The following is a 16,406-nucleotide window of genomic DNA, read 5'->3' as shown; positions in this document are numbered from 1 at the left end:
ATAAAACAACGCAAGATTCAAGACTTCGTGCTTTTCAGCTAAAATTATTATATAGAATTCTTGCCACCAACAAAATGTTGAATATTTGGGGCATAAAATCATCGAAGTTCTGCAGATTTTGTTGAGGATACAGAATCAATAGACCATTTATTTTGGTATTGCCCTCAGGTAGCCTGTTTCTGGTCTTAGATTCAGGAATGGCTGAAAATGCATAGCATTGATCTAAAATTGACCCTAGAAATAATACTGTTAGGAGATCTAGAGAGACCGGGTCAATCAATTACTAATATAATAATACTCTTATTAAAAGTATTTATCTTCAACACGCAATCTGTAGATTCTATTCGATTAGATAGATTGAAATTGTACGTTAAACATCATAGCATAGTTGAAAGATATGTGTTGTGTAGAAATACGAAGTGGGTGACCAGCAGAGGTAGATGGGATGGGCTGAGGGAAGCTGAGGGTTGGTATGTGGAATCGGAGACAAGTGGGAGTGGAGTTGCTGCGTGAGAGAGAGAATGATGGTCAAAAAAGTCTATATAAAACATAATAAAAGTATATTTGAATGACACTAAGTGGCAGTGTTTTTACAACTAATGCCGGTTTGCCTGAGGCTGATGCCGTGCAGGTGTTTGTACACATGCATATACACACACTCTCATTCAAATGAACACATACATACATGCAACAGTGCCAGACATGCACACAAACATATAAAGTAGGCTTTGCTGTTATGATTTCAGTTGTCTTTGATGTCCTTTGTTTTAAATGTATATATTATTTTGCATTGTTGTTTGCGGTTTCCTTCTGTCTTTTCCTTTTTTCTCTTGTGTTCATTCTCTTGGTTTTTAGTGCATTGGGGGGTTCCTTGGGGGTGGGGAATGGAAATAATTGTATTTTTATTTTGTTTCTTCTGGGGGGCGACTGTGTGAGGGGTCTCGAATGGTTGAGGGACAGCGATTGGGGAACTGTTGGGGGATCTTGGAGGGTTTCACAAGATTGTGATCATGAAAAAGGTTTTTTAAATAAAATAATAAAAAATAATAAAAAACGTTACATTATACTGTACCACATAGACAATAAAAACGTTACATTATACTGTACCACATAGACAATAAAAACGTTACATTATACTGTACCACATAGACAATAAAAACGTTACATTATACTGTACCACAGACAATAAAAACGTTACATTATACTGTACCACAGACAATAAAAACGTTACATTATACTGTACCACATAGACAATAAAAACGTTCAGAAACATTACATCTACAAGTACATTCATAGAGAAATATGGCTGGACTGTTTAAGACTTCTTGAAGCACCTTACCTTTACTCTTCAATCTCTTCTAGATGTCCATGCCAGAGAGTTCAGCAGGTTCTGTTTTCTCATCAAAGACAGAAAACAGAGGCCTTCCCTGGAGGCAGTGGACGAAGAGCAGTTCGAGGGGCTAGGGGACCTGGTGGAGCTCATGAAAAAGTGCTGGGACCATGAGCCCCCTAAGAGACCCCACTTCAAGGGTACAGGAGTATAGTTGGAACATTCATTTTTTTTATCACATAGGGTAGCTATACTCATCCAGTTTGGATTGTGTACATCTTGATTGTCATAACATAAGCATGTATGTCTTTATTTAAGAGTTTTACACATCACTGATACATGTCGTTTGGAACTCTTCCTGTTTATTTTTCAGAATGCGTCCTTGTGACAGGAAGAGTGTTTGAGAAGCACCAGAAGGGGATACAGAATGCCGTCAATCAAGTACTGCTAAAACTGGTACAGAACAAGACACTAAAGCTATGTTCTGATATGTACATTACTGTACCACTCGGAATAAACAAATGTATTTGTCATGCATTTAAGTGGTAATGCTTATGTGGGCATTGGAACATAGCATACTAATAACTGTCTCCTCCTTATTCTACTCTTTCCTCTATCCTACCCTCTCTCTAGAACCTGGGAAGTGAGGAGGGAAGTAAAACATCAGGTGATGGCACCCCCAGTGTATCTCCAAGTTCAAAGCCACCTGGTATAACACTTTATAACAACTAATACTACTATCGAACTTAGTATCCAAGTATTGACTTGATTGAGTTCACCTAAATTATAGACCAAATATAGAATGTTAACCTTTCTTCCACAGCATGTCTAAAAGACAAGGTGAATATCTCTGCTGATGTGAAGACTGGTTCACTCCCTCCAACACAGGTAAGTGAATTTGGCCTTCACTGAGATGCATCTATGGCTTGATGAGAAAACACAGAATAATATTGCCTACAAAGCTCTTGGTCTGCTCATATCCTGTAAACAGTGGCAGATGTAGGTATAGGCGACATGGGCAGCCGCCCAGGGCGGCGTCTTGCAAAAACATTCGGAATGGTGACATTTGCGCGATCGTTTTTCTATCGCTCATTTGCACCTCACGTCAATGATATGTCACCGTGTGGGAATGTGGGTCAATTAACCTTGTTGGAGTGGTGGCCCTGATTCTAGTTTGTGAGCAAGGCAGGCTACTGCCTGGGAAGGTCTCCCACTCAGAAATACAAGATGAAGAAGGGGCGGGGGTAGGTTGACCTCAGATCTCCCTACTGGAAGACAGAGGTTGGGGGAGCAGGGGAATCTATCAAATAGCGCACCTCTAACTTTGTACAGTACTAATGCAATTTAGTTTGTGTGTTTCTTGTTTGAAGTGCAATAGCGTAATAATCAGATTCTCGTCTTTATAAGTGTGTTATTCTATTTGTGCATTTGTGTGATATAGGATTTGTGCAATTTAGTTTTATTTGTGTGATTTTTGTTAGCAATAGGGTAATAGAGTAATAATTTGATTCTCTTTTTTATTTGTTCATATATACTTGTCACACTCTGACCATTATTTGTGTTGTTTGTTTCTATGTTTTGTTTGGTCAGGGTGTGATATGAGTGGGCATTCTATGTTGCATGTCTAGTTAGTCTGTTTCTATGTGTTTTGGCCTGATATGGTTCTCAATCAGTGGCAGGTGTTTGTCGTTGTCTCTGATTGGGAACCATATTTAGGTAGCCTGTTTTGTATTGTGGTTCGTGGGTTATTGTCTATGTGATGTTGCATGTTTGCACACAGTATTGATAGCGGTCACGTTCGTCTTATTACTTTGTTCGTTTGTTTAGTGTTCGTCGTGTTCTTTCATCTACATTAAAATAATGGATTCACACCCCACTGCGCTTTGGTATCCTCACTACGACGATCGTGACAGAATAACCCACCAACAATGGACCAAGCAGCGTGGTAACGGCCAACAGCAATAGCGGCAAAGAACGCAGGACTCGTGGACTTGGGAGGAGATTCTGGACGGCGAAGAACCCAAGGCACAGCCAGGGCAATATGGCCGCCCCAAATCAGAGCTGGAGGCAGTGAACAGGCAGTTAACCCACTGTTCCTAGGCAGTCATTGAAAATAAGAATTTGTTCTTAACTGACTTGCCTAGTTAAATAAAGGTAAAATAAAAATGAGGAGGCAGCACGGCAGCGTGGCTGGAAGCCTGAGAGGCAGCCCCAAAAATGTATTGGGTGGGGGCACACAGGGAGTGTGGCGAAGCCAGGTAGGAGACCTGCGCCAACTTGCTGTGCTTACCGGAGAGAGAGAGAATAACCGGGCAGGCACCGTGTTATGCGGTGGAGCGGAATGTGTCCCTGGTGCGTGTGCATAGCCCGGTTCGGGACATTCCAGCTCCTCGTATCGGCCGGGCTAGAGTGGGCATCGAGCCAGGTGCCATGAAGCCGGCTCTACGCATCTGGTCTCCAGGGCGTCTCCTCGGGCCGGCATACATGGCACCAGCCTTACGCATGGTGTCCCCGGTTCACCAGCACAGCCCAGTGCGGGCTATTTCACCTCGCCGCACTGGCTTGGCTACGGGGAGCATTAAACCAGGTAAGGTTGGGCAGGCTCAGTGCTCAAGATCTCCAGTACGCCTTCACGGTCCGGTCTATCCAGTGCCACCTCCACGCACCAGCCCTCCGGTGGCAGCCCCCCACACCAGGCTGTCTCTCCATTTCATCCCTACAGGTGCTCCCGCCTGTCCAGCGCCGCCAGAGCCTTCCTCCTGCCCAGTGCCGCCAGAGTCTCCCATCTGTCCTGAGCCACCAGAGTCTCCCGTCTGTCCTGAGCCACCAGAGTCTCCCGTCTGTCCTGAGCCGCCAGAGTCTCCCGTCTGTCCTGAGCCGCCAGAGTCTCCCGTCTGTCCTGAGTCTCCCGTCTGCCGCCAGAGTCTCCCGTCTGTCCTGAGCCGCCAGAGTCTCCCGTCTGTCCTGAGCCGCCAGAGTCTCCCGTCTGTCCTGAGCCGCCAGAGTCTCCCGTCTGTCCTGAGCCGCCAGAGTCTCCCGTCTGTCCTGAGCCGCCAGAGTCTCCCGTCTGTCCTGAGCCGCCAGAGTCTCCCGTCTGTCCTGAGCCGCCAGAGTCTCCCGTCTGTCCTGAGCCGCCAGAGTCTCCCGTCTGTCCTGAGCCGCCAGAGTCTCCCGTCTGTCCTGAGCCGCCAGAGTCTCCCGTCTGTCCTGAGCCGCCAGAGTCTCCCGTCTGTCCTGAGCCGCCAGAGTCTCCCGTCTGTCCTGAGCCGCCAGAGTCTCCCGTCTGTCCTGAGCCGCCAGAGTCTCCCGTCTGTCCTGAGCAGAGTCTCCCGTCTGTCCTCCTGAGTCTCCCGTCTGCCAGAGTCTCCCGTCTGTCCTGAGCCGCCAGAGAGTCTCCTCCCGTCTGTCCTGAGCCGCCAGAGTCTCCCGTCTGTCCTGAGCCGCCAGAGTCTCCCCGTCTGTCCTGAGCCGCCAGAGTCTCCCCTGTCTGCCCAGAGCGTCTGTCCAGAGTCTCCCGTCTGCCCTGAGCCGCCAGAGTCTCCCGTCTGCCCTGAGCCGCCAGAGTCTCCCGTCTGCCAGGAGCCGCCAGAGCCGTCAGCCAGCCAGGACCCGCCAGAGCCGTCAGCCAGCCAGGAGCCGCCAGAGCAGTCAGCCAGCCAGGAGCCGCCAGAGCCGTCAGCCAGCCAGGAGCCGCCAGAGCCGTCAGCCAGCCAGGAGCTGCCCATCAGTCCGGAGCTGCCCATCAGTCCGGAGCTGCCCCTCAGTCCAGAGGCGCTCCTCAGTCCAGTGGGGCCTTTAATTAAGGTCGGAGGCGAGGGTCGCCACTCTAAAGAAGCCCTTGAAGAAGGAAATTACTATGGTGGAGTGGGGTCCACGTCCCGCGCCAGAACCGCCACCGCGGACAGATGCCCACCCAGACCCTCCACTATAGGTTTAGATTTTGCGGCCGGAGTCCGCACCTTAGGGGGGTGTACTGTCACACTCTGGCCATTATTGTTGTCTCTGATTGGGAACCATATTTAGGTAGCCTGTTTTGTATTGTGGTTCGTGGGTTATTGTCTATGTGATGTTGCATGTTTCCACACAGTATTGATAGTGGTCACGTTCATCTTATTATTTTGTTCGTTTCTTTAGTGTTCGTCGTGTTCTTTCATCTACATTAAAAGAATGTATTCACACCACGCTGCACTTTGGTCTCCTCACTACGACGATCGTGACAATACTACAATTTATTTCTATTTGTCTTTGTTACTTCTTGATATTTATGAGTCTTATTTTGTATATATTTACATCGTTTTCAATGTTATGATTGTTTATTTGTGTTCTTCCAAATGTCTGATTAAAAATTACAGTTAGTGGGGAGGGGCTAAAGGTATAAAGGTTTGGGGCCAGACACAGATGCAGCTACAGGATGCAGATGGTTTGAGTATTAGATATTTATTACTTCCAAAAGGGTAAGCAAGAGAATGGTCATGGACAGGCAAAAGGTCAAAACGAGTCCAGGAGTCCAGGAGGTACAGAGTGGCAGGCAGGCTCGAGGTCAGTGCAGGCAGACTGGTCAGGCACGCGGGTATGGAGTCCAGAAAACAGGCAAGGAAAAAGGAGAATAGCAGAAGCAGGAGTACGGGAAAAACACACTGGTTGACTTGAAACAGACAGGACGAACTGGAATAGAGAGACAGGAAACACAGGGATAAATATACTGGGGAAAATAAGCGACACCTGGAGGGGGTGGAGACAATCACAAGGACAGGTGAAACAGATAAAGGTGTTACAGTACAGTAGTTTCATATGTTAGAATTATTTATTTGTGTTGTTACAAATGTCTGACAAAAAAAATACAGTTAGTGCAGAATGGTGCTTTTTGGGGCTGTAAGGCTGCTCATATTATGGTTTTCAAACATATCAATTGTGATTTTGTAAATTGCTTTAATTTCTGCTTACTGTAGGATGTGGCTGATGGCTTGTCCTCAAAACCAATCGACAAAGGTAAAATAATAATTTAATTATCTCTCTTCTCTGCTCTTCCCTTACTCTCTATATCTCTCACTTCTCTTAACTTCCAATCATATGAGTGTGAGAACAGCTTGTCAAATAGATCAGATATGAAAAACAGAGTTATTTGCACTCCTTGTATTTCTCCAGGTACATTAGAAAAATGTCAATACTTGTAAGTGAAAGTCCAGTGAATTTGCAGTCATGCATACTCCAAAAATGTGTTTAACTTTTCTTAAATCAACGTTTTGGTCAATAGACTGAAAAAAGTCTGGACACCTTTACTTTTTATAACCTCAGACAGGATGTGATCCATATAGAGAAAATCTAATTGCTCCTACATGCATATGGTCCCTTGCAACTTTTGCCCATTTGTTGTCCTATCTGTCTGTCTGTCCTGTCTGAATGTCCTATCTGTCTGTCTGTCCTGTCTGAATGTCCTATCTGTCTGTCTGTCCTGTCTGAATGTCCTATCTGTCTGAATGTCCTATCTGTCTGTCCTGTCTGAATGTCCTATCTGTCTGTCCTGTCTGAATGTCCTATCTGTCTGTCCTGTCTGAATGTCCTATCTGTCTGTCCTGTCTGAATGTCCTATCTGTCTGTCTGTCTGAATGTCCTATCTGTCTGTCCTGTCTGAATGTCCTATCTGTCTGTCCTGTCTGAATGTCCTATCTGTCTGTCCTGTCTGAATGTCCTATCTGTCTGTCTGTCCTGTCTGAATGTCCTATCTGTCTGTCTGTCTGTCTGAATGTCCTATCTGTCTGTCTGTCTGTCTGAATGTCCTATCTGTCTGTCTGTCTGTCTGAATGTCCTATCTGTCTGTCTGTCTGTCTGAATGTCCTATCTGTCTGTCTGTCTGTCTGAATGTCCTGTCTGTCCTGTCTGAATGTCCTGTCTGAATGTCCTATCTGAATGTCCTATCTGTCTGTCCTGTCTGAATGTCCTATCTGTCTGTCCGTCTGAATGTCCTATCTGTCTGTCTGTCTGAATGTCCTATCTGTCTGAATGTCCTGTCTGTCTGTCCTGTCTGAATGTCTGTCTGTCTGTCTGAATGTCCTATCTGTCTGTCTATCTGTCTGAATGTCCTATCTGTCTGTCTGTCCTGTCTGAATGTCCTATCTGAATGTCCTGTCTGTCCTGTCTGAATGTCCTATCTGTCTGTCTGTCTGAATGTCCTATCTGTCTGTCCTGTCTGAATGTCCTATCTGTCTGTCTGTCTGTCCTATCTGTCTGTCTGTCTGTCCTGTCTGAATGTCCTATCTGAATGTCCTATCTGTCTGTCTGTCTGAATGTCCTATCTGTCTGTCTGTCTGAATGTCCTATCTGTCTGTCTGTCTGAATGTCCTATCTGTCTGTCTGTCTGAATGTCCTATCTGTCTGTCTGTCTGAATGTCCTATCTGTCTGTCTGTCTGAATGTCCTATAAGAAGATACTACAAAATAATGGAACTAAATAATTACTGTAATTGACCAGATTCACACTGAGAGGCGTGATGAATAAATAGATGACCTAAAGTCAGGAGTCTATCAATCTGCAATGTCGGCCTACTTGTGCAATGAAGTAAAAGCAGTTCTGCAAGCCATAAGTCAATATGTGCTCTATTTAACTCAGGCTACAAATACAGAACATGTATTGGATGTTGATTCTTTACAAACAATGTCATGGAGAGTCTCTCTCTCTTGCCAGATCAAGATGCTACTCCCCAGTCTAGCCAGGATCAATCTGCAGTCATGGAGACAAAGCAGTATGGTAATGTAACCTGCCTTGTTTGCATGGGATAAATGCTGAAATATTACTGAATTAGTGTTGTAAGAAGATATTTCAAAAAATGGAACTAAAACATGACTGTAATTGACCAGATTCACACTGAGAGGCGTGATGAATAAATAGATGACCTAAAGTCAGGAGTCTATCAATCTGCAAGACAACAGTATGCATATTACTGAGGAAATATTCATATTGGAAAATATGGCATGCTCAACTCTTTAAAAAAAAGCTTTGTTTGGTGCTGATATGAAATGCATTTTAGTAACTCAGATTGTGACTACTGAATGTCATTTTCATTCAGGAAACAATTCTGATGCAAGGTCTTTCTTAAGTCATGTTTGTCAAATGATGCCAAAAGAAAATCTTCTGTATTACGGTCTCACCTGTATAGTCCTGTACATTCACGGTTAGATTCACTGAAAATCAATAATTCTTTAAGGTTGTTTGAATAACAAATGTTCTCTAACCCAGGTGCCCAATTTGTGGATGATAACATGGAACAACTTGTTCAAAGGATTTCCCTGGTGATGCCAATAGCAGATGGCCTGTACCAGAAGAAAATTATCCATTATGAGGATTACTTTGAAATCACTGCGGCCCAAACCAGTATGGCAAAGATGAGAAAGCTATATGTGGCCCTGCAACCAGGAGGATCGGTGGCTAAATCAGCCTTTTACCAAATTCTACTGAAACAACAATATCTTCTAGTCAAAGAACTGGGTAAACTCCTCTCTCTCCTCTTATGGTATCATACGTATCTATCAGTTAAATATATGTGTATTCCAGTCCCTGCTCCCCTGGAATCAGCTGTAATGTTGATTATCTATCATGAGTTTGAATGGAGAAGAATGGAGAAGGTGATGGTTTGTTATGGGGCTGAAATGTTCCCCCTAGCCACCATGTAATTCTAAACCCTACACACAACTGATTATTTCCCTTTGTTTTCCTATATGACTACAGGTGGGGTTGGCCAGAAATGAAGTCATAACTTGAGCGGCTTCTACAGTCTTGGTCTGGACTCACTTTTTTTCAAATCTCACACATTACCTCAGAAATATTGGTCCTTTCACACCAATTGTCAAACAACAATTTGTAACAAAATAAATACAGGAAAAATATTAAATCACGTCATGTCTTTTCCTGGTTGCTTAAGTGTTCAGACTGCCTACCGAAGACAGCGAACTAGGACCCAGACTGGAATTTGCCACCAGACAGGAGAAGTCATACAAAAACCTTGACATCTGAATCTTTAATGGTTTTACTATATAAGATTTTGAAAACCAGTGTGTGTGAATCACAGGAGGCTGGTGAGGAGGTGACGGCGCATAGTAAGGGCTGGAATGGAGGAAATGGAATGCCGTTACATTCATTCCGTTCCAACCATTACTATGAGGTCGTCCTCCCCAAATACGGTGCCACCAGCCACCTGTGGCGGAAATGCTGTAAATGTCTCACCATTATGCCTTAAACATACCTGGAAACATATTAATTTGGAAAAAAAATGTTGATCCAATAATACATCTGTGAAATATAAGAGTTTGTCAATGTGGTGAGTGTTCAGGTCCAGGTTGGTGTATAGGATACATTTTTACTCACAGTGTAAAGTTGCTCTTTATTCTACAGAAAATCACTGTGTAAACACACATCATCCCTACGTTATATCTGTCTTCTATCACCGTAGAGACCAGTATTCACAAGCAGCACATGGAGAAAATCCTTTGCTATTTTAATGTTCTTGTTTTTTTTAAATATGTGGTATATCTGCATGTTTTGTGAGTCCTGCATAAGTAATTGCCTTTGAGGACAAAGTTATCTAAATCTGACCTGTATTAACTCTGATTACCACTAGATGGTAGTCACTGACCAGATTATGTAGAATTACATTTCTATCCAGAAAAGTAAATGTGCATTTGGTATAGAATAGTAGATATGTTGTATTTGGTGAAGCCTGCAGACCTGAGACTAGTGGGGTAGATGGCAAAGCACGATCAATTATTTCTGAGATAGACCAACGTACTCTGAATAAAACATGTGATTACATGTCTGTATATAACGTCTTAACTCTGCACTTGGAAGTCCAACCCCTCTGATTCAGATAAAAAGGGGTGGAGAATGTAAAGAGAAAAGTGAAAGTAAAAATCTGAAGAAAAAGTTTGAGACAGAGTTACTGGGAGTTATCTGTCCAACACAGACACATTGTAAGTACCTGGGTGTAATGGGTAAAATAAAGATTGACAATGTGTCAATATGGTTGACTCCATATTTTTGCTCGTAGTAAAGTTGTATTCATTTCATATTTTTATATTTGACCCATTCTAGTGATCTACAATGGCCACACCCGTTCCACAGCGGCTGCTGGCTACCCTAGAAAAACTAGACAAGGCTACATTTGAGACCTTCCAGTGGAACCTGATGGAGGAAACACTCGAAGGCTTCAATCCCATGTCAATCGCCAGTCTAGAGGATGCTAGCAGGCACAAGACAGTGAGTAAAATGGTACAGGCCTACAAGAAAGAAGGTGCTATGAAAATCACACAGAAGATCCTGGAGAACATAGGAATGATTGATCTAGCAGATAAGTTAAAGACCGAGGGCAAAAAAGGTAATTCAGAATTAACTGATTACAAATTCTGTATGCAACAAATGTACTTTCATTTGTGCATTTTAATCATTCTTCCACATACTGTAAAGTTGATTATAGTAAATATGTAAATGTCTATTGTTGAACATTGAAAGGCAGTTTCCTGGACACAGATAATTAAAGCTACACCTGAACTAAAAATAATTTTCAATTGAGATTCTCCATTGTTATTGCTTTTTATTCCAGAAGAAGGCTTCCAATCTGTGCTCAGGAAGCTGCCCTGAATGTCGGCCTACTTGTGCAATGAAGTAAAAGCAGTTCTGCATTCCATACGTCAATATGTGCTCTATTTAACTCCGGCTACAAATACAGAACATGTATTGGATATTGATTCTTTACCAACAATGTCATGGAGAGTCTCTCTCTCTTGCCAGATCAAGATGCTACTCCCCAGTCTAGCCAGGATCAATCTGCAGTCATGGAGACAAAGCAGTATGGTAATGTAACCTGCCTTGTTTGCATGGGATAAATGCTGAAATATTACTGAACTAGTGTTGTAAGAAGATATTTCACAAAATGGAACTAAAACATGAATGTAATTGACCAGATTCACACAGAGGGGTGATGAATAAATAGATGACCTAAAGTCAGGAGTCTATCAATCTGCAAGACAACAGTATGCATATTACTGAGGAAATATTCATATTGGAAAATATGGCATGCTCAACTCTTAAAAAAGCTTTGTTGGGTGCTGATATGAAATGCATTTTAGTAACTCAGATTGTGACTACTGAATGTCATTTTCATTCAGGAAACAATTCTGATGCAAGGTCTTTCTTAAGTCATGTTTGTCAAATGATGCCAAAAGAAAATCTTCTGTATTACGGTCTCACCTGTATAGTCCCGTACATTCACGGTTAGATTCACTGAAAATCAATAATTCTTTAAGGTTGTTTGAATAACAAATGTTCTCTAACCCAGGTGCCCAATTTGTGGATGATAACATGGAACAACTTGTTCAAAGGATTTCCCTGGTGATGCCAATAGCAGATGGCCTGTACCAGAAGAAAATGATCCATTATGAGGATTACTCTGAAATCACTGCGGCCCAAACCAGTATGGCAAAGATGAGAAAGCTATATGTGGCCCTGCAACCAGGAGGATCGGTGGCTAAATCAGCCTTTTACCAAATTCTACTGAAACAACAATATCTTCTAGTCAAAGAACTGGGTAAACTCCTCTCTCTCCTCTTATGGTATCATACGTATCTATCAGTTAAATATATGTGTATTCCAGTCCCTGCTCCCCTGGAATCAGCTGTAATGTTGATTATCTATCATGAGTTTGAATGGAGAAGAATGGAGAAGGTGATGGTTTGTTATGGGGCTGAAATGTTCCCCCTAGCCACCCTGTAATTCTAAACCCTGTACACAACTGATTATTTCCCTTTGTTTTCCTATATGACTACAGGTGGGGTTGGCCAGAAATGAAGTCATAACTTGAGCGGCTTCTACAGTCTTGGTCTGGACGCACTTTTTTTCAAATCTCACACATTACTTCAAAAATATTGGTCCTTTCACACCACTGTTGTCAAAATAAATGTTTTTTTTTTAAATGAATCAGACCATGTCTTTTCCTGGTTGCTTCATTGTTCAGATTGCATACCGATGACAGCGAACTAGGACCCAGACTGGGATTTGCCACCAGACAAGAGAAGTCATACAAAAACCATCTTTAATAGTTTTACTCTATAGGATTTTGAAATACAGTGTGTGGGAATCACATGAAACTGGTAATGAGAGGACGGCTCATACTAAGGGCTTGAATGGAGGAAATGGAATGGTATCAAACAGATTGATCTGTCCATTCATTCTGTTCCAGCCATTACTATGAGCTTGTCCTCCCAAATTAAGGTGCCACCAGCCACCTGTGGTGGGAATACTGCAAATATCACTGTGTAAACACAAATCACTACATGTGCACTTTATAACTGTGTCAGCTTGGAGAGCAGCGCATAGAGACCTCTATTTACAAGCAGCCCATTAACTATATTCTCTGCTTTTTTAATGTGGAACTGAAAGAATTTTAGCAACAAATCTTTTTTATACACCCCCATTTTCTGGAAAGTGAGCACTTAGTTAGATACATGGTCATTTTCACGAAGTCTTTGAATGTTTGGGAATTATGTATACTAAAGAATTTGTGAAAATTCAAAAGCAATATTGAGTGGGAAAGTGGCCACGGGTTTGGACAATTAATAGACACTGCAGCAAATAAAACCTAATAAAAACATCTGTCTCGTCCAGGACTAGAGTCCACACAGACCGTTGCTCCATAGCCAATCTGAATATCCACATTACAGTCTTATTCTAAAATTGATTAAATATTTTCTCTCTTCATTCTACACACAATTCCCCAAATTAACAAAGCAAAACAGTTTTTTAGAAATGTTTGCAAATGTATTACAAGTAAAAACAGAAATACCTAACTTACATAAGTATTCAGACCCTTTGCTATAAGACTCCAAATTGAGCTCAGGTGCATCCTGTTTCCATTGATCATCCTTGAGATGTTTCTACAGCTAGATTGGAGTCCACCTGTGGTAAATTGAATTGATTGGACATGATTTGGAAAGGCACCCACCAGTCTATAAAGTCCCACAGTTGACAGTGCATGTCAAAACAAAAACAAAGCCCTGAGGTGGAAGGAATTGTCTGTAGAGCGTCGAGGCAGGATTTTGTCGAGACACAGACCTGGGGAAGGGGACTAAAAAAATGTCTGAAGCATTGAAGGTCCCCAAGAACTCCATCCTTTTTAAATGGAAGAAGTTTAGAACCACCAAGACTCTTCCTCAATCAAGCTTTCCGCCCAGCCAAACTGATCAATCAGTGGGATGATCTTGGTCAGGGAGGTGACCAAGAACCCGATGGCCAATCTGACTGAGCTCCAGAGTTATTCTGGGGAAATGGGAGTACCTTCCAGAAGCACACACATCTCCACAGCACTCCACCAATCAGTCCTTTTTGATAGTGTGGCCAAACAGAAGCCACTCCTCAGTAAAAGTCACATTACAGCCCACTTGTAGTTTGCCAAAAGGCACCTTAAGGACTCTCAGAACATGAGAAACAAGATTATCTGGTCTCATGAAACCAAGATAGAACTCTTTGGCCTGAATGACAAGCGTCACATCTGAAGGAAACCTGGTGCCATACCTATGGTGAAGCTTGGTGGTGGCAGCATCATCCTGCTGGGATTTTTTTCAGCGGCAGGGACCGGGAGACTAGTCAGGATCAAGGGAAAGATAATCCGAGCAAAGTACAGAGAGATCCTTGATGAAAACCTGCTCCAGAGCACTTAGGACATAAGCCTGGGGCCAAGGTTACAACAGGACAATGACCCTAAGCACACAGCCAAGACAACGCAGGAATGGCTTGGGGACAAGTCTCTGAATGTCCTTGAGTGGCCCAGCCAGAGCCCGGACTTGAACCCATTCGAGAATCTATGGAGAGACCTGAAAATAGATGTGCAGCGACGCTCCCCATCCAACCTGACAAAGCTTGAGAGGATCTGTAGAGAAGAATGGGAAAAACTCCCCAAATACAGGTTTGCCAAGCTTGTGACGTCATACCCAAGAAGACTAAAGGCTGTAATCACTGTAATCAACAAAGTACTGAGTAAATGGTCTGTAAACTTATGTACTGTAAATGTGATGTTTTTTTGTGGCAAAAAAATATGAAATCCTGTTTTTTCTTGGTCATTATTTTGTGTAGATTGATGAGGAAAATAAACAATGTATTCCATTTTAGAATAAGGCTGTAATGTAACAAAATGTGGAAAAAGTCAAGGGGTATGAATACTTTCCGAATGCACTGTATATGCCAACAAGAAATTTGCCACAATGGCCTGTCATCATTCACTTCAAACTGTACTGTGTGTTCATAGGCAATTGCAACAGCTCGACTAGTTCCTTACTTCGCATTAGGCAAAAGCCACAAAATACACTTGAATGGATTTCTGCAAATATGTAGCTAAATACCACTCTTACATTTGGGATATTGATCAAACAACCGTAAAAAGGTAGGCTATCTTTCCCTATGTGAACATCAACAACAGCAAGATAAAACAACTAAAGCTAGCCAGAGCAAGATGAGCTCAAATATAATTAAGGAACAATAGAGTTACCCTCTCAAACCTTTTCAGTTTTTGTTGGCCTTCAAAATTGCACTGACAACCGATGGGGATTATCCTGCTCGTCCTTCTGCAGTTCGCCTGCGAATTTATGCGTTGTCCCAACAAAGCACACATGCTAACTGGCTAAAGTTGGCTAGCTTGCTAGCTACTTCCAGACACAAATGACAGAACACCTCACTGACCATTTTTATATAGACCATTCGTGACTAACAATTGCTTTTTTTTGCCTACATTTACGTACACCGGCCATATTCAGCAAGTCTTGCGCGTTCGTAAATTATTCTGTGCTCTGGCCCACTCAGACAATAGTAGATAGCTAGCCAAAGTGAATTTGCAAATGCAAGAGATATGCTAACTAACTAGCAAATATTTTGATATGCTAACTAGCTAGTTAGCAAATATTTTCACATGTCTTGCTAATGACATGTGCATCACTAGTTTTTTTAGCCCCCGAAAAGCGATAAGGGAAAAAGTCACTCACTAACCCACTCCTCCAATGACATGAAGTCCACCTAGCGGGTAGCTAGCTAATGTTAGGCTCTGTGTTTTTAGCTTGCTACTACATAAAAAGATATGCTACATGTAGCATATTAGCCACGTTATGACTGACTTGTGATCATTGCCCTTCCTAGTTTGACACATCGTCCGTTTTTGTCCAAAACATTTGAGTCATTGAAACTGAAACAGTGCCTTCCAAACAGAGGCAGCAAACAATGTACCAGGCCAGCTGTGTTTTACAACCTGATAGGAATATTTTTTGGACTACCAAGAAATGTATTGGTGAATTACTGTATATTAATCATGAATTGAACTTCATCCATCTATTCTTCCAACAATGCCTTAGTGTATGTCACAATCAAAAAAACTGGAGGGCCAGCTGCTGAGTTCCTGGAGGTGGGATTTCCACCTGTCTTTCCCCAACTGCCAAATAAATGGTCACTAACAACGACTGCAGACAGGCACTCCAGGTGAGGGAGAAGCTGACCACACATCTCATGGCCAGCCCGTGAAGTCCCATGGCAGCATGCTGTGGAGTGAAGATTATTTTAAAGAAACATCCACCGTTGTCCATAAAATACAATTCCTCAGATTATTTAATGGCTCATTGTCTCTCTTCATTTGTAAGTCATTAAGTGAATTTGAGAGTAAAGACCACACTAACCTCTTCCCTCTAACATCAGTATTATATGTACCTGGCATGGTACATCAGGTGAGCAGGAGCTCTAAATAAGGTTATACGACATACAGTTAGGTTGATAACAATGGGAAAGGGTAATCTAGGGTAAATACAATTAGTACAGTTTTCCACCATCTTCACTGGTCTGACAACAAAATGCAGGTGGACAAAAAAATGAATTAGGAAGAGATTGGGTTTTTACTTTCATCTAGTCTTAAGACTCTTTCCTCCGTACACCTTTGCAGATCTAATTGATATACTAAAAAACAAATTAAATGAAAAACATTACAGGAGAAAGTACAGGAAAGAACATGACTGGTATGTGCATTATTGAATGGGGTGTGTGTGTGTGCACGCATGTATGT

General features: G+C 42.6%; 1 protein-coding gene across 1 annotated transcript; it reads left to right on the top strand.

Moving 5' to 3' along the window:
- The first annotated feature begins 1,345 nt into the window (after positions 1 to 1,345).
- Positions 1,346 to 12,288, top strand: LOC118401187 (uncharacterized). The gene is made up of 8 exons (XM_052474908.1): positions 1,346 to 1,530; positions 1,704 to 1,786; positions 1,964 to 2,039; positions 2,154 to 2,218; positions 6,280 to 6,319; positions 11,108 to 11,170; positions 11,655 to 11,903; positions 12,144 to 12,288. The coding sequence occupies exons 1-8, from the start codon at positions 1,482 to 1,484 to the stop codon at positions 12,161 to 12,163; spliced, it is 645 nt and encodes a 214-aa protein (XP_052330868.1). The 5' UTR covers positions 1,346 to 1,481; the 3' UTR covers positions 12,164 to 12,288.
- The last annotated feature ends 4,118 nt before the right edge of the window (positions 12,289 to 16,406 follow it).

The sequence above is a fragment of the Oncorhynchus keta genome, chromosome 22 (assembly GCF_023373465.1).
Source record: "Oncorhynchus keta strain PuntledgeMale-10-30-2019 chromosome 22, Oket_V2, whole genome shotgun sequence".
In the NCBI taxonomy this organism is placed as follows: Eukaryota; Metazoa; Chordata; class Actinopteri; order Salmoniformes; family Salmonidae; genus Oncorhynchus; species Oncorhynchus keta.
The sequence above is the reverse complement of the archived record's forward strand: the minus strand, read 5'-3'. Positions and strand labels throughout refer to the sequence as shown.

What these genes read in the sequence shown, in the direction of transcription:
- LOC118401187 (XM_052474908.1), top strand. Translation starts at nt 1,482, where the DNA reads ATGAAAAAGTGCTGGGACCATGAGCCCCCTAAGAGACCCCACTTCAAG. An exon ending in TAAGAGACCCCACTTCAAGG is followed by an intron (nt 1,531 to 1,703) that starts GTACAGGAGTAT and finishes TTTATTTTTCAG; the next exon opens with AATGCGTCCTTGTGACAGGA. An exon ending in CATGGAGACAAAGCAGTATG is followed by an intron (nt 11,171 to 11,654) that starts GTAATGTAACCT and finishes TCTCTAACCCAG; the next exon opens with GTGCCCAATTTGTGGATGAT.